This window comes from Eretmochelys imbricata, chromosome 1, assembly GCF_965152235.1.
Source record: "Eretmochelys imbricata isolate rEreImb1 chromosome 1, rEreImb1.hap1, whole genome shotgun sequence".
Lineage (NCBI taxonomy): Eukaryota > Metazoa > Chordata > Testudines > Cheloniidae > Eretmochelys > Eretmochelys imbricata.
The window spans coordinates 100918668-100943419 of record NC_135572.1 but is presented as its reverse complement, the minus strand read 5'-3'; the positions used below and the strand labels follow the sequence as shown (position 1 = coordinate 100943419).

The window sequence follows — 24752 nt, the reverse complement described above, 5'->3', positions numbered from 1 at the left end:
ATATGAGTTACGCAAGTTGACATCATCGTCAGACTCGTCACTGTCACTTTGTAGCTTAAGGAGTAACTTGACTGCAATTTGTGACATGCTGGAGAGACCCATCAGCATATTCCTCACAAGTTCAGTCTCTATTCCTGCAGACCGAAAGGGAAGACAGAGTGCGCAATACAAAAAACGTTGAAAGATGGCGCCAAATATGGACGGAAGCACAGGGATTGCTGGGATGCCAAGCGATGCATCACGGGGCATTGAGACAGGACCCAGAATGCCCCACACCCCCATCCCACAAGCCACAGCATCAGAATGGGAAGAGGTGCTCTGTGGGATAGCTGCCCATAATGCACCGCTCCCAATGCCACTGCAAGTGTCGCAAATGTGGCCATGCCACTGTGCTTGCAGCTGACAGTGTGAACACATGGGAGCGCTTTCCCTGCTGCGGTCTGCAAGTGTAGCCATGCCCCAAGATGGAAAATATCTTGTACATACTTCCAGCTGTCTCTTGTACACAGTATTACCATAGTATTTGACAAGTTAGCTAGAGATGAGTATGAGCCAATTCCCCCAGATCCAAAATACCGCTGAGTTTTGGGGAATCCTGTTTGAACTTCATGATTGCCCACTACAATGGTCTGAACTAATTCACTGTCGTCTGAATCAAAATTCTGGGTCAAAACACATCCAAATGTAGGGGAAGTCTTTATCTGTTTCTCAACATGGTACCTTGGACCAACTCTGATATTAACAGTTACAGCCTGGAACCACTTGTACAATAAAGCTAATCTTATGTTTACATTTAGTCTTCAGTACACATGGAGCTCAAAGCACTTTATATATTTTTCTAGCTGATTATACAAACTCTCTTCATCCACCAATAAAGCACAGCCACAGGCGATGAACAACAGCAACAGTTAATATTGCATTATGTTATGTTCACAGCATACACACAGAGAAAATAGAACAAAGTACTCTTCTGGAAGGTTGCAACATAGCATTACTTTATTTCTTAGAATCCTGGACCCTAACCCACAACAACCACAACAGAGAGACAGACGTAGCTGGCTGCTGCCTAAAGTAGATGGGCACAACGCAATTCACCTTGCTCCAGGCTGGCTCTTTCCAGCCTGCCCATGCCCCAGACAGATACAGATCACATGGCTTTCCCAGAATTCCATAGTCTGCAAACAGGACTCCTACAAATTAAAGTTATATAGCTTATACGTCTAACACAGTGTTCAATACACCACACACTAAATTGAAACAACAAAAAACGTAGGTAGCAGAATGTAACTGTCTTACGCAAGTTCAGAGAAGGGCTAAAAAATCAGATCAGAGTAATTGGAACATGGATAAAACTAGTTGGAGGCAAAAGGTTCAGATCACTAACAGTCAGACCATTGCATAATACCCGAGTACATGGCCATCATCTTGAGCCATATCCCATCATCTCCACTGAAGTTCTTTTAATGATAAATTGGTATTGAATTGGTTGGAAACTGACTTACAGTGTCCTTCATAGGACTTCTCACAGTATAATAGATGGCATCACTTTTCAGTGAGTGACCCACCACAAGCAGGAGGATCAGATGTGCAAATAGCTGTTCCAAAAGTCAGACAGTGTTACTGACCCTTTTTACACCAGCTCCGAATTTGGCCCTTTTGTAACATATCTCAAAGTTTATTCATGATGAGACGTGCTCCTTACTTTATGAACTTTGGCGAGGCTGCCACAAATAGGTGGAGCTTACTTTCACTATTATAACAAAGTACCTGTTGATCGGCACATAGGACCATGTTTTGTTCAAAAGAAGAAGCCACTTCCTTTGACTTGCTTTATTTTTTTAATAAAGCAGAAAACTTTTTTTTTTTTTTTTTTTGCAATTCCTCTTTTACTTCAGTGCCTGGCAACATTGTATGTGTACGTGCTCGTGAACAGTTCCTTCTGCTCATCATTTAGTTCGTTATTCTACTTTCTAGGTTGAGTGTTCCCAAACACATGAGCCTTAGGGCCTTCCTTGCCCTTGACAAAGGTGCCTCCCATACCATCTGAAACATGGATAACTTGTTTTGCTCCTGCACCTGTTGAAAGGAAAGCATTTCATAAATACAGGCTAAAACCACAATTTCATCTCTGCTATCTTATCTTCATCTGATTTCTGATCTAGGCACACCGCTCCATAAGAGAGGTACTACAGAGCATAATGTTCACAGTGGTGTTCAGCAAGCACAAAGGGGCATTTTCAGTAATCAGTGATTGTGGGACTAAACAATACCACTAGCAGCATAGATCAAAGATTCATAGATTCCAAGGCTAGAAGGGACCATTGTGATCATCTAGTCTGACCTCCAGCCACAGAACACAAACCATAGAACTTCCCCAAAATAATTCCTAGAGCATAGCTATTAGAAAAATATCCAATATTAATTTAGAAATGGTCAGTGATGGAGAATCCATTACAACTCTTGGTAAATTGTTCCAATGGCCATTTGCATTCACTGTCAAAAATTTACCCTCATTTTCAGTCTGAATTTATCTAGCTTCAACTTCTGACCATTGAATCATGTTACATCTTTGCACTAGATTGAAGAGCCCATTATTAAATATTTGTTCCCATGCAGAAATTTATAGACTGTAATCAAGTCACCCCTTATTCTTTTTTTTTTATTACGCTAAATAGATTGAGCTCTTTGAATCTATCAATGTAAGGCATGTTTTCTAATCCTTTAATCATTCTCATAGCTCTTCTCTGAACCCTCTAAAATTTATCAATCTCCTTCTTCAGTTGTGGATACCAGAACAGTATTCCAGCAGTGCCAAATACAGATGTAAAATAACCACTCTACTTCTACTCAAGATTCCCCTGTTTATGCATCCCAGGGTCTCTCATTAGCTCTTTTCACCATATCACTTTGTTGGGAGCTCATGTTCAGCTGATTATCCACCACGACCCACAAATCTTTTTCAGAGTCACTGCTTTCCAGGGTAGAGTCCTCCATCCTGTAAGAATGGCCTACATTCTTTATTCCTAGATGTATACATTTACATTTAGCCCTATTAAAAATCATATTGCTTGCTTGCGCCGTTTACCAAATGATCCAGATCGCTCTGAGTCAGTGACCTGTGCTCTTCATTATTTACGAACTTTTGTATCAACTGAAAATTTGCCAGTGATGATTTTACGTTTTCTTCCAGCTCATTGATAAAAATGTTAAATAACGTAGACCAAAAACCAATCCCTACAGGACCCCACTGGAAACACACCCACTCAATGATGGTTCCCCATTTACAGTTACATTTAGCCAGTTTTTAATCCATTTAGTGTGTGCCATGTTAATTTTATATCATTCTAGTTTTGTAATCAAAATGTTGCGTGGCACCTTCTCAAACACTTTACAGAAGTCTAAATATATTACTTCAACACTATTACTTTTATCAATCAAACTTGTAGCCTCATAAATAAAAAAAAGATATCTAGTTAGTTTTACATGATCTATTTTCCATATACCCATGTTGATTTGCATTAATTTCATTATCCTCCTCTACTTCTTTATTAATTGAGTGTTGTATCAGTCGCTCCACTATTTTGCCCAGGATTTATGTCAGACTGAAAGGCCTATAATTACCCAGATCATCCTGTTTACCCTTTTTTAAAATTGGCACAACAATAGCTTTTCTCAGTCTTCTGGAACTTCCCCAGTGTACCAAGACTTATTGAAAATCAACATTAATGGTCCAGTAATCTCCTCAATCAGCTCTTTTAAAACTCTTGGATGCAAGTTATCTGGACCTGCTAATTTAAAAACGTCTAACTTTACGAGCTTTTGTTTAACATCAATATTGTTACAATGTGAGCAGGTCTTCCTCGTCACAGGTTTATAGCAATCTTTTATAAAAACATATTTTCTTATATTAGTTGTGCACAGAATAACTGAATTATAACAGGAAGGTTTCATATGTCAAGAAAGTTCCTACTACGAATTACCACTGCACAGTATCACAAAATGAAAGTTATATATTCTACAGAGAGCAAGAGAAATCATGCTGTCATTACTCAAAGTTCAATCTTGCAAGGTACTGAGCAACTTTTGTAAGCTGCTGAGACTCCTTGTCTCCCATTGACTTATGGAACCAAACCTCTTTACTCCATCAACGTTAACTGCCTGAGTAAGGAAAGCACAGTTTATGCTGTGAAATGTGAGTGAAACCCTGGCTGTATCAAAGTCAATGGCAAAACCCACATTGACTTCAGTGGCGCCAGAATTTCAACCTTTTGAAAACACATTATGTGAACAAAACATTAACGCTGCACAATTAATCACCTGATAATCAGTAAGTGCCAAAGTTATGGTTTCAAGTGCACCCATAGCTCTGTTTCCTGGTGGGTGTGTACGGTATAAAATAGACTTTAGTTATCATATCACAGATTTCTTCTGAAATATAATCTAATAGATAATTTATTATACAACATCATTGTAATTGTTTATCCTTCTATCTTACAGTATTGTCATTGCCATGTAAAGTGTCTCTCACACATCACAGCACTGTACAAATAAAAACAATAATATATTTATTGACAGAATTTGTATATGATAAGTTTCCTTCTCACTAAGATATGGGTTTTTCAGAATTTAGTCAGCAGTTAATCAACCACCAGCAGACTCTTTCTTAGATTCAATACCATGATGAGGCATTTAACTACAAAAACATCTTAGTTAGGAAGATAAAGTAGATGCAATATACACTGCAGCAAATTTTCGATATTACTCTGAGTGGTAACAGATAACCTGCATTGTATTAATTTGTGTCGAATACCATTAACTGTTCAGTTTTTATATAAATGACTCATGGATCCTGGCATAGACAGATTAGTACTTGGTAGTAAAAGACGTTACATATAGGCATCTAAGTTTGTACATAAAATGACATATTGCATTTCAGAAACGCAATGTGGAGCATATAATTAACAACTGTATCATGCTGTATGTGCACAAAAGGGCAGAATGAAGGTTGCATTTGTAATCTTCACTTTGACATTTCATGACTCGAGTATTTACCATGCAATCGTAATGTTCTCTCCATGTAATTTTTTGTCTAGAATTTCCTACTTTGCAGGGAGGATTTTAAAGACAAAGGACAGAAATAAGACAAACATAAAGAGAAGGCGTTTTACTCGTTTGAATTTCAAAAGTTCTGCTGACCTGTCAAGAATTCTAGAATCGCAGTATTTCGCTAGCCATCACATGAATGCCCGGCTCGCATGCACCTTAGCATAGCCAAGGGGAAGATTTCTTCTCCTGCAAACTTTCACAGGTATACAACTGTGGAAAGTGCTCTCCTCAGCTGGAAAGGTCCTAAGGTGCCTCAGGTTCCTAAGATGTCTCCCTTCAGCCTGCCTTATAAATGGTACATTTTTCAGAGTAACAGCCGTGTTAGTCTGTATTCGCAAAAAGAAAAGGAGTACTTTTGGCACCTTAGAGACTAACCAATTTATTTGAGCATGAGCTTTCGTGAGCTACATCCGATGAAGTGAGCTGTAGCTCACGAAAGCTCATGCTCAGATAAATTGGTTAGTCTCTAAGGTGCCACAAGTACTCCTTTTCTTTTTATAAATGGTACAGAAATCCTCTCCCTTGCCCCTTAAAGGATATGCAGTTCCTAAAGATAGCATTCTTGAAGTGCCCTCAGAGCTCACACCTCAGCTTCCACGCACCTTATACAATGTGCAGCAGCCCCTCCAACCCCTCATTATTTTAATTTTCACTACACAGATAAATTAGCCACAACCCTGGGCGCAATGAGACAATGATTAGTAAAGCAACAAGCCCTGCTCCAAATTATTTTGATTTTTTTGTATTATGGCAGCACCTAGAGATCCAGGCCCTGTTGTGCTAGGTCCAGTACAAAAGAACACAGACACAGTTCCTGCCTCAGAAAGCTTACAATCTAAATAGGCAAGTCAGACTAAGTGTGGGAAGGAAAATAGCCAAAGGTGCAGTGATTTACTCAAGCTCAAATAGCAGTTCAGTAGAACACCCAGGAATACCTCCCAAGTCTCCTGACTTCCTGTCTAATGTATTAGCCAGTAGACCATGCTGTCACTCATACATGCAAACATTCTGCTCCTATGCAGAATAGAATTGTCAAATCAAAGTCAATTTTCCCTTGGAACACAAAAGCATGTCCTATTTCTGAAGAATTACCACTCATCACAGTGATTTATTCTATGTGAACAGGACAGTGCAGTGCCCACTTAGTGCTGTGTGAAGTTTCCTCTCCATTTGCACGGCCTCTTTTAGCTGCTTCTTTCTCTTTTCTCTAACATATTTTGCTACCTGTCATTCTGAATGTACTGGTTGCTTTGGTCTGTTGATGACACACACTTCCTAAAATAATAAAATTAATAACACCCGGCGTGTATCTAGCACTTTTCATCAGTAGTTTTCAAAGCGCTTTGCAAAGGGGTCAGGATTATTATCCCCAGTTTACAGATGGGGAAACTGAAGCACTAATTAGCTTCACTATAATTAGGAGTAACCGCAATTGGACTAGAATAACTGAAGAAAGTAGCCTAGTGCCAAGGCTTACTTAGCAGATAAATCCCACTGAAACCCTATTTTGAAGACTTATATGGGACTTAGGTAGTACACAAGTCTTGTGCTGACTATTTGCATGGGTATACATTTCACCGTAATACTGGAAAGAGATGTTATGATCCCCTAATACTCAACAGTTTGTCGGTATTTCCATTACAAGTCCTCTTTCAGGAGTTTGCAATTTGCTAAAAATATTCTCCAGGGTGAAACTTGGCATGCAAAAATTCTCAGCCATTCGTTTATGTTTATTACATTTTCTAAAAATATTTTGACTGGGTTTTAACACATTTTCATTATTCAATCCCCAAACATGTACTCAAAAGGGCCAGATCCTCCAGGGAGCTTTGTGAGTTTATATCAGCTGAGAGTTTACTCAAAAATGTCTTTCTTTTTAAGTTAAATATTGTAGTTGAATAGCCTGTAAAAAACTGTTATTAACTTTCCATAACTGTTGTTCTTCGAAATGTGTTGCTCATTTCCATTCCCATGTAGGTGTGCGCCTGCCATATGTACTGCTGCCGGAAAGTTTTCCCTCAGTGTCATCTGACGGGTTGGCTCTGGTGCCCCCTGGAGTCATGCCCTCATAGCACCGGTATATCGGGCCCTGCCGAACCGCCTCCCCCTCAGTTCCTTTTTGCTGGCTAACTCCAGTGGGGGAGGGGGTGGGGTTGGAATGGACATGAGCTACACATCTCGAAGAACAACATTAATGGAAGGTTATTAACTGTTTTTATTTCTTCGAGTGCTTGCTCCTGTCCATGCAAATGTAGGTGGCTCTCAAGCAGATCTAGGAGTAAAGTTTGGAGTTCATTAATGAGCAGACTGTAGCACTGCTCTGCCAAATCCAGCCTCATCTCTGGCCTGCTGAGCGATGGCATAGTGCAATGCAAACGTGTGGACTGACGACCATGTAGCCACTCTACAGATGCCCTGGACTGGGACCTGTGCCAGGAATGCAGCTGGAGATGCTTGTGGCCTTGTGGAATGTCCCGTTAGGGTTGGGGCAGGGACCTTTGTTAGGTCGTAGCACGTGCAGATACAAGAAATGATCCACAATGAGGTTCTCTGGGATGAGATTGGAAGACCTCTTATCCTGTCTGCCACAAAGAGCTGAGTAGTTTTCCAAGATGATTTAGTCCTTTCTACGTAGAAGTCAAGAACTCATTTGACATCTAGTGAGTGAAGTCTCTGTTCTTGGCTATAGGCATTGGTTTCAGATAGAAGACTGGCATAAAAATGTCCTGGTTACAATGGAATTGTGAAACCACCTTCAGAAGGAAGACTGGGTGAGGACGCAGCTGGACCTTGTCCTTGAAGAATACCATGCAAGGAGGTTCTGAAGTAAGGGCCTTAGTCTCCGAGACCCTTCTAGCCAAAGTAATGGCCACCAGAAAGGCACCATCCAGACAAGTAGAGGAGAGAGCACATTGCCAAAGGTTTGAAAGGGGGACCCATGAGCCTGGATAATAGGGATTGGTTGTTGTACTTGGGGATACAGCCTGTCCCGGCCCGTGAGGAAACGACTATAGATTGAACACCGACAGCCCTTGCTGCTCACTAAAAGGGATCCTTCAAACGATGGACCGTCCAGGCTATGAGATAAAGGGACTCATGACAGAGGAGGTTCAGGTGACGTAGGCAGCCGTGGTCCTGGGAGATCAGATCTGGAAATGGAGGTAGGCTGATTGGTGTTTCCACCGAGAGATCCAGAAGGGTGGTGAACCAATGCTGACCTGGTCAGGCCAGGACTATCATGATCAGGCTCGTTCCTTCTGACCTTCAGCAGGACCTTGTGTAAAGTGGAATGGGAGGGAATGCATAAAAGAGATGGTCCTTCCAAGAGAGAAGAGATGAATCTCTGAGCAAGCCTGGGCTGTGATTCAGGAAGGAGCAGAACTGCAGATATTTCCTGTTGTGCCTCGTCACGAACAAATCTATCTGGGGAGCTCCCCACCTCTGTAAAACATCCTTCACGATGTCTGGGCAAATGGACCACTTGTGATTGGAGAAGGATCTGCTGAGACAATCCGCTAATTCATTCTGTGCCCCCAGAAAATCAGAGGCTTCAAAGTAGATTGAGTGGGTTATGCAGAATTCCCACTGGTGAAGGGCTTCATGGCATGGGTGAGAGGAGCACACTCCACCCTGTCTGTTTATATAGAATATCGCTGCCATGTTGTCAGTAAGAGCCGACGCGCACTTGCCTTCCAGGGCGGGGCTGGAACTCTTGGCAGGCAAGGCACACTGCTCTGAGTTTCCTCACATTGATGTGTACCTAGAGCTCTGCCTGGGATGAGAGGCCCTGGGTTTTGAGTACCCCTAGATGAGCACCCCCAACCCAGAGCAGATGTGTCGGTGACTAGAGATATTGATGGATGTGGTCTTGAGAATGGGATACTTGCACCTACTGTCCTCAGGTCCAACCACCAAAGGAGTGTGGTGATCACTGAAGGGGGAAATGTGACAACCATGTCACATTGCCAAAACAATAGAGTACGATTTCCTCCAATGTGATCCCTCAGCTGGTTGAAATACTTAGGGGTTCAAGAAGGGCCACATTGCACCAGCATTTGCCACTGTGCTGGCCAGGCCATTGGTGGGATCCCTTGGCTCATGTCAGCCATCAGATAATGGCGGTCAGATCAATGCTGGCTCCTGTGGGAAATATAAGACTCCGCCTCGGAGTCTGACTGAGAGGAGTCGTTTATTGGCGACTATGGTGGACCAGTACTGGCCGGTGCTGGAGAGCAGGGGGAGGCAACCCGCTCTCTGCCATCATTGCTGGTTTCCCTGTCGACGGCACCTGAGGCCTCGGTGCCCCAGGAGATCTTGCCTCTGGTGCCAGTTCATGCCTGGGGGATGGCAGTACCGGGTGTAATAGTAGCTCCCTTGCTGCCTTGATTGCCTTTGGCATAGATGGTAGTGCCAGGGCTGTATCCCGATGGCTCGGTCTCTTCCTGGGGCTGGAGTCAATGGTACTATGCTGGCAGCTGTTGAGTCTGAGTGGCCTGGCATGGCTTGCACTCAGCTGACTTCCCTGTGAGCAGCAGACCTTGGAATTGGTGAGCAACCCCGGTCCATCTTCTGCTGCTTCCTCCTCTGCACCGATGATTGGGAGCAGGCTGAGAGTCTCGTTGCAGTGTGGACCTCCTCTGCACCGGAAATGCCTGATGATGCTGAGAGTCCCAGGACGTGGAAGAAGAGTCCTTCCTCGGTGCCGGATTGGCAGAGCTGCACTGTCTGTGCATCCCTCAGAGAAACCAGAGAGCGTCTCACCAAGGTGGAGGCGCTCAGTGCTGAGTCAGCATGGCTCGGCTCTGAGGGGGGATGGAGAGCTGCCTCCGTAAGAAGGAATTTGAGTCTTTGATCCCTGTCCTTGGTATGGGGCTTGAACTCCTTACAGATCCTGCAGCATGCCGGTCAATGGGACTCAAAGGCAGCTAGAATGGGGCTCACTAATGGGCCTGGGCTTGTGGCAAGCCGCACACAGTTTAAACTCCAAGGACCAAGGCGTACCCTGATGCTGGGTAAGTGGGAACCCCAGTAAGCAGGGTTCCAATCTACTAAACAAACTAAATTCTAAATTCCAACCACTATAATTAACTATATACAGGTAGAGAAAACTAAAGTCCACTTAAAGAAATACTTGCGTGAACACAAGGACAAGCTGAAGTTCCAGCAACTATCATGGACAGTAAAAAGGAACTGAGGGGGAGATGGGTCTGCAGGGCCCAATATACCAGTGCTATGAGGGCACGACTTCACAGGGCACCAAAACCAACCCAACGGCTACCAATGAGGGAAAACTTTCTAACATGCACACACTGGAATGGACATGAGCAAGCACTCAAAGAACGATGTTGACATCCTTTGGTATCTTCAAAATAAAAAATGGCTAAGATGTACAGATTTTAAAGGCCACTACAGGGCAAGCACAGTTATTTCCCAAAAAGTTATTCACGTCAAGAACGCTACACCATTTGCAGCTAAATGCCTGTCACACTGTGTAGTAAGTTAATACAGACTGCACACTTTTATTAGTACAAAGAATGGACCCTGTAGTGGTCTTGTGCTGTGAACGAATAGTCAGGAAAATTACTAACATACTTGAATCCCTTAAAAGAACCTCAAACCCAATTGCATCTGAAGGACATGCACATGTGTGTGCTTCTTCCATTTTTTCAGATTAAACCAGAGCTACTGATCCCGATTCTCTCTTCACACAGGTTTTCCATTGGTGTAACACTAGAGTTTTCTACTGACTCACAGTCCTAATGGCATCTCACAGCAGTGTCAGGGGAATCAGGGAATTCTAGGGGCAATCACATTTAAGGGTGTGATTTAAGAACACAACTATCAGAAAATTCAGCATAAAGGCACAAGTTACACCTTTAATTCAGTTCATTGATCTTCTAAATACAGCACGTCTCCAATCATTGTCTTACACAGCACACATGCAAGCAAAACCCAAGCAGTGTTATAGATAACATGTAGTATTTTAGTCTTTTCTCACTTTGGTGAGTTTAAAGCCTTTAACAACACTAGGGTGACCAGATGTCCCGATTTTATAGGGACAGTCCCGATCTTTGTGTCTTTTACTTATATAGGCTCCTATTACCCCCCACCCCTTGTCCCGATTTTTCACATTTGCTGTCTGCTCACCCTAAACAATACATACTTGTGGTTTAGTGTTCTGGTATAAATCACTTCCTTAACTAGTGAGCAAGAACGAAATCTATTTCTTGTAATATATGAAAAAGGAGGTGGGAGTGGGGGGGAATGGTGAGATCTTCAAAATATTCAGCTTGGGGAATTTGCTGGGTTTTTTCATTCCTTTCTCAAATTGCAAACAAAGAACTGCATAAATGTTATTGTGCTACAAAGAGAAGCCAGATGAAAGAGCACCACCTTGCCTCGTCAGGTGCAGCCCTCTGCACAGCATGAAGCGGAAGGGGAGTACACAGACGAAGCTACTTTTTGCTGGAGGAAGCAGGTATCTCACGGCTGACAAGTGATACATGGATCTCATTCAGTCACCACCCATACGATGCTGACTAGATTAGGAAAGGCAGAGCAGTCTTCGTTTTTGGTCTTCTCTCTCTGTTCCTGCTCGCTGCAAGGCACAGAAGGGTTTTTACTGAAGCACTAGAAGGGGATTTTTTCAGGGACTATTAGAAGAATATTACATTTAATAAATGTACCACTAATATAGCACAGGAGAAAGAGCTGAGACAAGAGCTTCTCAACAGCCACCACCACCTCTTGGCCACCACCTCATCAGCCCCTGGTAAGCCAGCTCTCCTTGTCTTATTTTCTTACAGTTGTTGTGCTTTCAGAGACTGAATTTGGCAGTGCAAGGAAAAAAATGACTAAGTGGTTGTTTAAATAGGACCTTATCTGAAAAGCATCTCTAATTAACTAATTGTATTTTAGCTTTTTTGGGAACAGACAGAGATCTAGTTTTAATAAGACAGTACAGTGTCTATTTTCGGCAGAATGAATGTCTTTAAACAAGTTTTCTACTAGGCTGTACTGTAACCATTGCGATTAAGAGGTAAATTTACCTACAAAATGATTTATGTAACACTGCTGGAAAGTTTAATCTGCTCCATTTGGACAGGCTAGAATACATGGGATTTTGCTAGAGCATTTCTCCCAGTTTGATCTTTGCTTGGAGGTGTGTGTGTGTGTGCACGCTCTGTCTTTTCCGAGTGACTTTTTCTTCATGTGGATTGAAAGAAGTTTGAGTGCTATTCCACAGTGCAAGTGAATTACTGTACAACACTGCTCCTCCCAAGTAACCAGGAAAGTGTCAGCTCTGATCTGCCGTGTTTTCAAAATGTTTCAGGGAATTTTCAGTCGGCTTTGGAGGCCTGTACAGGGCTCCATCTCAGGATGGTCTGAACATTTGTCCACACCTCACAACCATCGAGTTCGATAGCCTTCAGCACGATTCACCAGCTCTGCTCTGGAGAGGCTGTTGCTTTGGCAGAGCAGTGTGGTTAGCTTGCACCGCGCCTACCTTTGCTATGCCTAGCCACTGTTACGTACACACCTACTCACTATTGATTGAATTGGGGCATCTACGTGTGGAGTCAGGCTAGGAGCAGGGGGGCAGAGGAAGGATGCACTACGCCAGTGGCAGTGGCAGCAGCAGACATCCTGGCTGCAGAGGTGCTTCCCAGCAGCCCTGTGCGGCACCATTAGCAAGTGATAAGACCAGAAAACCAAACCACAAGTGTGACATGATAAAAGGATCTAATTTAATCCCACCAAAGTCAGGAAATGGTCACATTCTGTGTATCGTCTTCCACACTGAGCTCATGTTTTGCTGCACAGACCCTCTGTGACAAGACACGGTTTCTAAAGACACGTGCTATTGTAAAGCCGGTGTGCTTTGGCACAGTGAGGGAGGCGAAGGGTGGAATTCAAGTTTAAAGATGCATTTCTCTGACATAGACTTCTTGTTTGGCATTGGGCAAGTTTGTGTACCTCAGTTTCCCTGTGTGGAAACTGGAAATAATACTTACCTACCTTGGACGGGTGCTATGAGCATTAATATTATGTAACATGCCAGATAAGTACTGAGGAGACAACATTTAAATATATAAAAAGGCAGGAGAGAGAGAATAAAATGAAGGGTAAATACAAACAAAATAGCGGTGCCTAAGAGTTCCCTGTTGAAAAGGAGAAAGATAAGGAAACAGCGCTAAAGAGAAGGAACCAAAGAAACAACCCTTCTAGCACCCACGGAGGCACTCAGAAAGATGATTTATTTTTCGTATTTATTTGTATAGTACTTAGAGTTCCAACTGAGATCCATTGTGCTAGATACTGCACAGACACGTAGTGAGAGACAGTCTCTGGCCCAAAGACACTGTGGTCATGATAACAGATGAGCCAAACCAATGCTGGGAGGAGATACAGATGTGTAGAGTGGCGAAGTGACCCACTTCCCTAAGATCTGGGAACAGGTCAGTGGAAGAGCCAAGAAAAGAACTCAGGTAGCAAGACTCCCCATCCTGTGCCCAATACACTTGACATTGCTGCCTCCTGTAGCAGTAACAACAGTAAACAAAACAATATTAATGCCTCACATTTGCTCCCATAAAATTAGAGATGGGCGGAACTTACAAAACTGGGATATGGATTTACAACCTTCAGAGTTTGGGGTGCACAGATCTGGAGTTTTGAGCTAGCACACTACTAAGATAAAAGAGTTGTGAAAAATCTGGGTTCAGATTCTGAACACTGCTGGCCCAAAATTCGGGGGGGGGGGGGGAGGGGTTAGCTGTAGGTTTTCAGTTCAATCCCCTCTCTGCCTACTGAGAACACAAGGCGAAAGCACATGCAATATAAGATAATTTGTTCAATGACTAGTTTGCCCCTTTCCAGTGGGCTTGGGACCCAATCAATTGTTAAGGACCAAAAAAATACATATCCCTGCAGTATGGCAATTACAGTAATTATGTTTTAGCAGCAATAGGAGACTGGGTGTAACCAACATTTGAATTTGTCTCCTTACCTTTATGTGTTGGAAAAATGATAACAACTAGTTTTATTTGACGCCTAAAAGTATAGGTAGGAACTACTGACTCCCAAGCCAACCTGGAGCCCTGGTGTATTAGCGCAGCAAATGGGAAATCAGGGACTTGTGTTTACAGAACAACGTTATTGTCTTGGGGTGCTTGGGTGAGTAAGGACCGCATTCAAACTGAGTGGAGAATTCAGGATTTGGCCATATACACTCACCTGAGGAAAAGTGTTGATATAATCTATAGCTATTACAGTTTGTAATTGTAAAAGGTTTTTAAACAGCCACAAATAAATACAGAGATATGGTTCTTCAAATGGATACTTTTCTCCTTGCTCCCTTTTCTGGCACAGGCTGTCAAAACAAAAGAAAGTTATATTTTATTGACCTTCCCCTTCTAAATTTCCCCTCCTCTATCATGTAATTTTCTATTTGAAATTCCACATCTCCCTCTCTATAATGATACCATGTCTCATCCACCAAACGTGTTTAACAGGCAGCAACAACTTCTGACACACTGTGACACAACACCCCCTGCTATTAGTTTCCAAGCTAAAGGGTTCTGAAGAAAAAAATAAGTCACAGTCTTTGTTCAGAATGTTACACTAAGATCACTAGGAACTGAGTTTCCCAAATGACTAAACCTGCTCATCTTGGCTCAGAACATACTCAGAGTGTGGAAATTCGCTGTTCAAATGAGAACTCTCACTTCTTTTGTATGAGAGTCTACTAAAGTACAAAGCCTAAGTAGTTTTGTTATCTGTCAAAACAGATAGTGCACATTATTAGTAAGCTGCTAATGTCATGTCTTTTCTTCTGCCAAGGAGAAGTCCACAGAATGGCTACCACTGCTGCTACTGTTGCATCTCAGCTAACGGTCTTCACTTACAGCAATGAAAGCAGCTGCGACGTGTATAACCACCACTTTGCAGCGAAAGTAATTTTTTCATTCTTTTACACTGTCCTGCTGGTCTTTGGCTCTTGTGGAAACGTCCTTGCCCTTTATGTCACCTTCCACCGAGGGAAGAAAATCAACTCAACTGATCTCTACTTAATCAACCTTGCTGTGTCAGATGCCCTTTTCACGCTTGCTCTGCCTGGAAGAATTGCTTATTACATCTTAGAATTCAACTGGCCTTTTGGAGACTGGTTCTGCAGGGTGACGGCATTCATCTTTTACATGAACACGTATGTGGGCATCTACTTTATGACATGTGTGAGTGTCGACCGCTACATCGCCGTGGTCCACACCCGGCGGCTTGGCAGATTTAGGAAAGTGAGCAGAGTGAAGTATATCTGCATGCTGATATGGTTCATTGTGTTCCTGCAGACAATATCATTACTCTTCAGGCCCATGACCAAGAAGATAGGAGATAAGCTGACCTGCATGGAATATTTCAACTTTGAAGAAATTCCTAAGTTGCCATTTATCCTTCTGGGGGCTTGCATGATTGGATTCTGCCTACCAGTGGGGATTATATTAGTTTGTTATGTGCAGATCAACCTAAAACTGTGCAGAGCAGCCAAAGAAAACCCCCTGACAGATAAGAATGGGCACCACAGAAAGGCTTTCACAATCATACTGGTTGTGCTCCTTGCAGTTGTGATCTGCTTTAGTCCTTACCATTTAAATATCATTCAGTTCATGATCAGAAAGATACTATACCAGCCATCTTGCTCAGCACAGAAAGCCTTCAAGATGTCTCTTCAAATCACAGTGGCTTTTATGAACATGAACTGTTGCATTGATCCAATAATTTACTTCTTTGCATTTAGAGGGTATAAGAGAAGACTCCTAAGACTATTTAGAACCAGTGGCTCCGTTCCATCCTCCTCCACTGGAAAGTCATATTCAGAAAGCAACAGCAACAGCCACAACCAAGGAGTTTGCTCATCCTCAGCTTAGCTATAACATTTTCAATTTGTCCATGTCTACTCAGAGTTCTTATCTTAAAATTACCCATTGTTGCACTGGAGAAATTCCATAGGTGGCAGCAAAGGTGGGAGCATAAGTACAGACAAGTTGCTGGTGTCTTTGCCACTGTATCATCTAACACTCGCCAGAACAAGATGGCATGGTAGTAAAACCACCAGCACCTCTTCCACACTTATACTCTCACCATTCAATGGAGCTGACCCTGTGGCAGGAGAAGGGTCGAAATCTTAAGAAAAGAGTTCGGTATCGACAAGGTCTTAGACCAAGATATATATTTTTACACACACACACACACACACACACACACACACACACACAATATCAGAAGTCTGAGCAGTCACCATTTTATGAGTTCTGAAACTTGTTATAACAGCATGGTATTAGAAATTCATTACAATTTGAACATGTATTTCTTATAGAAGTTTATGGCTTGGAATTCAGTAGGTGTACAAACTGTACAAACAAATGGACAGAGTGAGATCCTCATCTTCTCAATAGTCATTAAAATAAACAATTAAAACATATTCATAGTCCTTTGGAAATGGCATGCACAAAACTGTGCTTTATACAGAGCACAGCTTCTTGAAAATGGTAAAAAGTCTGTATGTTTGTTAAATCTGGAATGATGCTCTGAAATAGTAAATATTCAGGTATTAATCCAGTTCAATTAAAGTGATGAAGCAGCACTATGAAACAACTAATCGCACCAGTGTTCTATAGCTATTTGACATGAAGCCAGTCTTCCATTTTCCTGTCTTGTGATTGAAATTGTACTTATTAGCATCTACTGGACTCTGGGAGATGGCTGAAATCAGTAGCAGGAATGTCCCTCTTTCAAAAGTCTGACCTCATCTGTATAATCCCAGAGTATCTACAGTATATTTTAAAACTGAAACTGACTCAAAATTTCTCAGATTATCTTGTGGCTTGTTATGTCTTTACTGTGGAAAAAGACAAAACAGAACTGCAACTGGCCACAACAATTCCTGTAACAAGTGAATGTAATCTAATAATTAGCAGTGAGGAGCTGCTAAAAAAAGAAGTTTGGACATGAGGGGAGCTAAATGTTTTCATTCTACTTTCAAATTTAAGATTGTAAATTTATTTTGAATATTAGGGGCTAAGCATATATTGGATTGTCAAGTGTGGAATATTTTAACACAATTTAAAGGTTTTCAGAAAAAAACAGGTCCCTATTTCTGCCCCATTCAAAATGGTCAAAAGCAGTTTCGTTGTCTCAAGTTATTTTAGACAAACCATATGTAATAGGAGGTAACATAGTGCAATATTCTGAAGAATGTAGATTTTATAAATTATTTGGAGTCACGGATTCATCAAAGATAGGAGCTCACCTTACAGAATAACTTTCCATTTTGTTTGGTGTAAAACTGGCCAGCTAATTTTGTTGGAAGGTATTTTAAGCTATAAATGTCTTTGCAAATGAGAGTTATGACAAAGAAATAGAGACAAAGAGTTTGTGGGTTACGTATGGTTCTAGACGTATATAATCATTAACAGAAGAAGAATAAAAATGAAGGTCTGGAAGGGACTTAGTGAGGCCAGCCCACACTGAGGCAGGACTAAGTATACTAAGACCATCCCTGACGGTAGTTTGTCTAACCTGTTCTTAAAAAACTTCAATGATGGAGATTCCACAACCTCCCTAGGTAACCTATTCCAGTGCTTAACTATCCTTATAGTTGAAAGTTTTTCCTAATGTCTAACCTCAATCTCCCTCACTGCAGATTAAACAGATTACTTCTTGTCCAACCTTCAGTGAACATGGAGGACAATTGATCACTGTGCTCTTTATGACAGCCTTTTAACATATCTGAAGACTGTTATCAGGTCTCCACTCAGTCTTTTTTCCAAGTCTAAACTAATCCGGTTAAAATGCCCATTATGAGGATAAGCCCCCTAGAAAGATTTTGGCCCAATCTCAGAATCTGAACAGAGGAGGATAGATAGTAGTTTATGCTTTGCACATTGCCCATCTTTAACCTTTTTAAGGAGGAGGGTGATTGAGATCTTTGAAGTTCCTCCATAGAGTTAGTTTATGACCATTCTCCTGAGGAGGTGGAAGATTAACATTACAATTTTTATCAAACATCAATATTTTAAAAATGTATATGTCTAGCTGCTTTTCAAGACTTTACATTAGAAATTTCAGATTCTGTATAAGATCTGGTGACTAAATTACTTTGGAAATCCATTCAAATAGTTGGGTACAACAGAGAGCACAAACCAATGCACCCATTTTCTCTCATACACACACTATAAGAAGGCTGAGGGAATAAAGAGTCTTTTAAAAATTCTTGGAAAACCTCACACACACTTTCCTTTGTCAAACAAGACTTTTGCCCCATGATTCTTTGTGATGAGTAGGATAATATTTTTTTTCCCCAGAAGAAGCCTTGTCTTTCAGACTGGTTCTGTTCTTCATTGCATTTTCTTCTTCAAATAAAAACTTTGTCTTGTGAATTGTAAACTTTATTTTTGCATGTAATAAAGCTTCCAGGTGTTCTTAAAATGATCTCAGTTGTTGGAACAGTAGTTAGATCTGGTGTCCATGTATTGCTCTTGCACAAAAACCCTCCTTAAAATGCACTTCTTCCACCAAACCTACTAAATTTAATCCCCTTAAATTAGAAGCACTGTTACACACTTATTTTTTTTAATTGCAATCAGCACCTGAGAGGATCATGATCTAAATGACAAACCAAACCAAACTGAGGTGATGATTACCCTGTGCAAGAGGCACTCTCTATTCTCACTGAAGTCAACGGGAAGTGAAGCTAACAGCACCTTGCAAGACTGAGCCTCAGCTCATAAAATCAGTGAGGTAAGGACAGCACTTTCCTCCTCAAGTGTTTTGTACCTTGCTGATGGAGTCATTGGAGTTTTGTTACAGCTGAATGTCCTGTTTTGGAGCAAACATTTGAGATTACAACACACCTGTGACGGGTTGGATCACAGAAACCCCCTTGGGACTGCCACCTGATGTGCTGGGACTACCTTTGAGCCTGTTTTCCCTCGCAGCTTGTGACTTCAGTACCCTGTCTTGTTGAGCCAGACACGCTAGCCTGCTGCAAACACAGACCGAGGCCTGAACTACGTCTCCCAACAAGCTGCAGGTTTAACTGAAAACAGTTTAAGAAGTGCTCCTGTCTCCAGCACCCAGATACCCAGTTCCCAATGGGGTCCAAACCCCAAATAAATCAGTGTTACTCTGTATAAAGTTCATACAGGGTAAACTCATAAATTGTTCGCCCTCTATAACACTGATAGAGAGATATGCACAGCTGTTTGCTCCCCCAGGTATTAATACTTGCTCTGGGTTAATTAATAAGCAAAATTTCTCAGATTACCTGATTCTCTGATGAAGTGAGCTGTAGCTCACGAAAGCTCATGCTCAAATAAACTGGTTAGTCTCTAAGGTGCCACAAGTACTCCTTTTCTTTTTTCAGATTACCTAGTGGCTTGATATGTCTGTACTGTGGAAAAAGACAAATCAGAACTGCAACTGGCCACAACAATTCCTGTAACAAGTGAATGTAATCTAATAATTAGCAGTGAGGAGCTGCTAAAAAAAGAAATTTGGACATGAGGGGAGCTAAATGTTTTCATTCTACTTTCAAGTCTAAGATTGTAAATTTATTTTGAATATTAGGGGCTAAGCATATGTTGGATTGTCAAGTGTGGAATATTTTAACACAATTTAAAGGTTTTCAGAAAAAAAACAGGTCCCTATTTCTGTCCCATTCAAAATGGTCAAAAGCAGTTTCATTGTCTCAAGTTATTCTTGAGACATACACCAAAGAGCATGCCGCACAACCTTAACCCAGGTCTCTCAATTCTGCATGCCTCCTGCACACTTCCATTTACCAAACTACACCCTCCAAGCACTAATAGTTGTAGATCTTTTGTATCTTGGAATAGGGTAGTTTGGTAGAAGACATGATGAAAAGCTGTCATCAGTAGAGGTGTGTATTAATTTCCTGTGGTGTCTACAAATGCCTTGCGGGGGACTCGACAAAAAAAAAGATTTTATTAAATATAAAAAAGTAGGATTTAAGTGGTTCCTAGTAATAACAGACAGAACAAAGTAAATTACCAAGCAAAATAAAACAAAAACACGCAAGTCTAAGCCTAATACAGTTGGAAACTAAATGCAGGTAAATCTCACCCTCAGAGATGTTCCAATAAGCTTCTCACACAGACTAGACTCTTTCCTAGTCTGGGTCCAGAAATCACTCACACCCCTGTAGTTACTGTCCTTTGTTCCAGTTTCTTTCAGGCATCTCTTTGGGGTGGAGAGGCTATCTTTTGAGACAGGTGGAGACAAAATTGAGGGGTTTCCCTGGCCTTTTATATTCTCTCTCTTGTGGGCAGAAACCCCTTTTTTTCCTCTGCAGAATCACAGCTACAAGATGGAGTTTTGAGTCACATGGGCAAGTCACATGTCCATGCATGACTCAGTTCTTTACACGCCGACGCCATTGTTTACATGTTAGTTTGAACGTTCCCAGGAAAGCTCAGATGTGGATTAGTATCTCTCAAAGTTCACTGTCAGTTAAGCATTTCTTGATTGGGCACTTACTGAGAATATTCCTTTCTGAAGAAGCTGACCAAATGCTTCACCGAGGCTACTTAAAACACAAAACACATTGAGATACAAGTACATAGCCAATATTAATAACTTCAACTACAAAAATGATACACACATACAGATAGCATAATCATAACCAGCAAATCATAACCTTTCCATAGACACCTCACATGACAACCTTTGTACAATATTTGCTGCAAATATATAACAGTGGTTGCAACAATGATCTATACAGTCACAGTTTATGTCAATAACATCAGAACACCTATTTATTATTTATTTCTGCCCCAAAGAGCTCAGATTCAAACAGACAAAAGGAAAGGGATAGGAATACTACATAGACTACATGTCACCTGTTCAAGGTATTACATTGGCCACAATAAGTAACATAATGGTGTGATAACACAATGAATTGTCCTGTCATATTGTAAATATAAAGATTACCCCATAGTAATCACAATTTAATCCTAGGTCTTGATTCAAAGCTCACTGAAATCTATGGAAAGATTGGCTTTGGATCAGTTCCATAAATCATTCCATTCAAGAGCCAGCTCTGTTTAGATGGTACGAGCTTTGGGATTCATGCTGTGTCTTCCTTTTTCATTTGTAAAAATGTAACGCAGCACTGCCATCCTGGTCTGCTCTCAACAAATAACTAATAAATAACTAAAGTACAAAAACACTTTGCTGAGAAGCAGTCAAGGTGGCTACATGCATAACATACCTGGCACAAACCCACAAACCCAAGAAATGTTACGCCATTCAACTGTACATATCCTCTACTCCACCCACAGACACACAATACTTCTTACCATTACCGCAACGACCATACACCAAAAAGCATGCAGCACAACCTTAACCCAGGTCTCGCAATTCTGCATGCATCCTGCACACTTCCGTTTACCAAACTACGCCCTTCCAGCACTAATAGTTGTAGATTTTTTGTATCTTGGAATAGGGTAGTTTGGTAGAGGACATGATGAAAAGCTGTTATCACTTGAGGTATTAACTTCCTATGGTGTCTACAAATGCCTTGTGAGGGACTCGACAAAGGACCCTGGTGCCCTGGAGGTTGGTTCTGAAGCTGTGCCACAGAAGTATAGCATCATAGAAATGTAGGGCTGGAAAGGACCTTGAGAAGCCATCAAGTCCAGCCTCCTGGGCTGAGGCAGGACCAAGTAAATCTAGAACACCCCTGGCAGGTGTTTATCCAGCCTATTCTTAAAAACCTCCCTTGGAAGCTTATTTCAGAGCTTAACTACCCTTATACTTAGACAGTGTTCCTAAACCTAAATCTCTCTTGCTGCCAATTAAGACCATTACTTCTTATCCTACCCTCAGAAGACATGGACAACAATCGTTAACTGTTCTCTTTATAAGAGCATTTACATATTTGAAGACTATTACTGGGTTCCCACTCAGTCTTCTTTTCTCAAGACTAAACAAAACCAGGTTTTTTTAACCTTTCCTCGTAGGCCAGGTTTTTTAAACCTTTGATCATTTTTGTTGCTCTTCTCTATTCTATTTTATCTGACTCAAGTTCTTTTATTGCTCTCATCATTGTGGTATCTGAACACCTTCAGAAATGACATAATCAATGTAGCTAACATCTGTTACTTGTGGTTTGTCCTTTCTCCCATCCCCTGCCTAGGAGGAAAAGTGTGTGAGCTGATGGAAAAAAAGACATTATCCATCAGCAGCTGCACTTCTTTAACAACTAAAATCTCCTTTGTCAGAAGCTGAACATAAAACTTCTTGTTGTAGAATAAAATTCGACAGAAGAATGCAGCTTTTATGATGTTATGCACTGGGTATTCATGGTGCATAAGTTTTCAATGGTTGAATAACAGCAAAAAAAGGCATTTAATTTCTAATAATTTCTACTCAAAGACTATTAAGTGTACCAGATCTACTCAAGGTTCTTTTGTATGTCCATTTGTGTTCAGAGAGGCAAAGTTTTTTAGAATATATCAGTGGATAAAAAAGTGGGGGGAAAGGATCAACCTAACATGGACAAATTTCAACAGCAGACCAAATTCAAACAGATCTTATTAAAAGTTTATGAAAAGAAATCAGAAAAACAATACTTGCAAAATCAAAAGGGCATAAACGCTAACACTAGGTGAAATTTCACACTGAAGGGCTACCTCCATGTAAAGAAAAACAGGCATTTAAAATTATGACCCATATTAAGCCCATCTCAGGACACAACCCTAACTAAGGAGCCACAGTAAATGCCTCTATAATAATGAACTAATAAATATGTTAAATGCCTCCCTGAGTGAGGAGGGATCAATTTCTTATATCACACAATAGTTATTAATGTGAACAGAGCAGTTCAGCGTCAGTTAAGTAAAAGACTGGGAGGTTTACATTTTGACACTTATATAGTAAACTTTTTGCATTCTAGTCATGTCCAGAAATTATAGTTTTCACCCAGGAAAGCAGAAAATATCTAATGAGGTACTTATCCGGTCTCCAGCTGCATGGCAACTAAGCTCCTCCCAGCTACTGAAATGCATAAATGAGAAATCACCATCTCTCTCTCTCTTTCCCTTCCACTTCTTAGAAGAGAGATATTGATTAGTGCATGGATTTTGTGAACGAATTGGTATGTTGTGTGCCTGTGTGTGTGTGTATACATAAATTGCTCCTCCATATATCTTGTAGGAATGAGTCCCATGGTCCTTGCTGTGAAAGTTGTGTGTTTTGCTCCCTTGCAGCTGATCTTTATGCAGAAAGAGAACAAAAACTCCTTGTAGTGAGTGGTGCTAGATCCTGCTGTGGACTTCAGGTAGTCCAGGAAGAGATTCAGCCACCCCAAATAGCTGTTTGGAACATGTTTTGGTGGGTAAGAGGGATCTCTTGTCTATAATAGAGCCTCAACATAAACCTGTACAAAACCTTTGCATTTCAATTGGTCTGCTTCAGCCCACGTGTTTTTGGTTTTTTTTTAAATTAAAAATGATCCTGTTGCAAATTAATTTAAAACAACATAGTAAAGAGTATACAAAATTTTAGGCACAATAAACTTTTTCTGTATTTCATTCATCTGCCTCATATGTCATAATTCACTCATAAAATGTGTAATCAGTTAACACATTAGCACAACAGTTATTCTGTGGAAATCTATTTCCTGCTATTCAGTTTGTAGGGTAAGTATATTTACTAAGAATTGATTTAATCCTTATTCTTATCAGCCACTATATGTAACTGAATCTCTTCTGCTTTTGCTCTGAGCCTGACATTTTTCAGTGCAAACATACCTTAAATTACCATTGAGATTCTGAGATTAGATACAGGATACCTGCACAGGGACGCATACAAAAGCACTCATACTAAAGCAGCACAGAGATAACATCTGAAGAACAATGTTCGGAATTTGTAAACCACAGGGTTATATGTATAGCATACATATATAAAAACCCCACACTTGCAGGGAAAAAAATTGAGCTGTTTTAAAACAAGATACATACCATACTTATAAAGTCTAAATACCTGTGCCCAGCCACCTTACTCACTAAGTGACTTTATAAGCTGCCAGTCTAACCCTCCACCAATCATTTTTTACATTCCCTATGCTGTGGTTTGATGGAGCTAGAGAGAAATTTCTTCTCTGTAAGCATCCTTTTGCAAAATCAGTATGAATGGAGCATTTTATTATCTTATTTCATAGAATCATAGAATTATAGAATATCAGGGTTGGAAGGGACCTCAGGAGGTCATCTAGTCCAACCCCCTGCTCAAAGCAGGACCAATCCCCAACTAAATCATCCCAGACAGGGCTTTGTCAAGCCTGACCTTAAAAACTTCTAAGGAAGTGAGGGGAGGGCTCCTGCTTCATACTGGGAATGAGGGGCGATCAACAGGTTATCTCAAGTGCTTATATACAAATGCACAAAGCCTTGGTAACAAGCAGGGAGAACTGGAGGTCCTGGTGATGTCAAAGAACTATGACGTGATTGGAATAAAAGAGACTTGGTGGGATAACTCACATGACTGGAGTACTGTCATGGATGGTTATAAACTGTTCAGGAAGGACAGGCAGGGCAGAAAAGGTGGGGGAGTAGCACTGTATGTAA

The 24752-nt window shown here is 41.1% G+C and overlaps 1 protein-coding gene across 2 annotated transcripts; it reads left to right on the top strand.

Moving 5' to 3' along the window:
- The first annotated feature begins 11619 nt into the window (after positions 1 to 11619).
- LOC144262756 (G-protein coupled receptor 183-like) lies at positions 11620 to 18594 on the top strand. 2 transcript variants are annotated; one of them, XM_077812964.1, is made up of 2 exons: positions 11620 to 11878; positions 14953 to 18594. In XM_077812964.1, the coding sequence occupies exon 2, from the start codon at positions 14964 to 14966 to the stop codon at positions 16029 to 16031; it is 1068 nt and encodes a 355-aa protein (XP_077669090.1). In that variant the 5' UTR covers positions 11620 to 11878; positions 14953 to 14963; the 3' UTR covers positions 16032 to 18594. The 2 variants fall into 2 exon arrangements, with proteins under 2 accessions (XP_077669090.1, XP_077669079.1); XM_077812953.1 differs by having other exon boundaries at positions 14950 to 18594.
- Positions 18595 to 24752: the final 6158 nt, after the last annotated feature.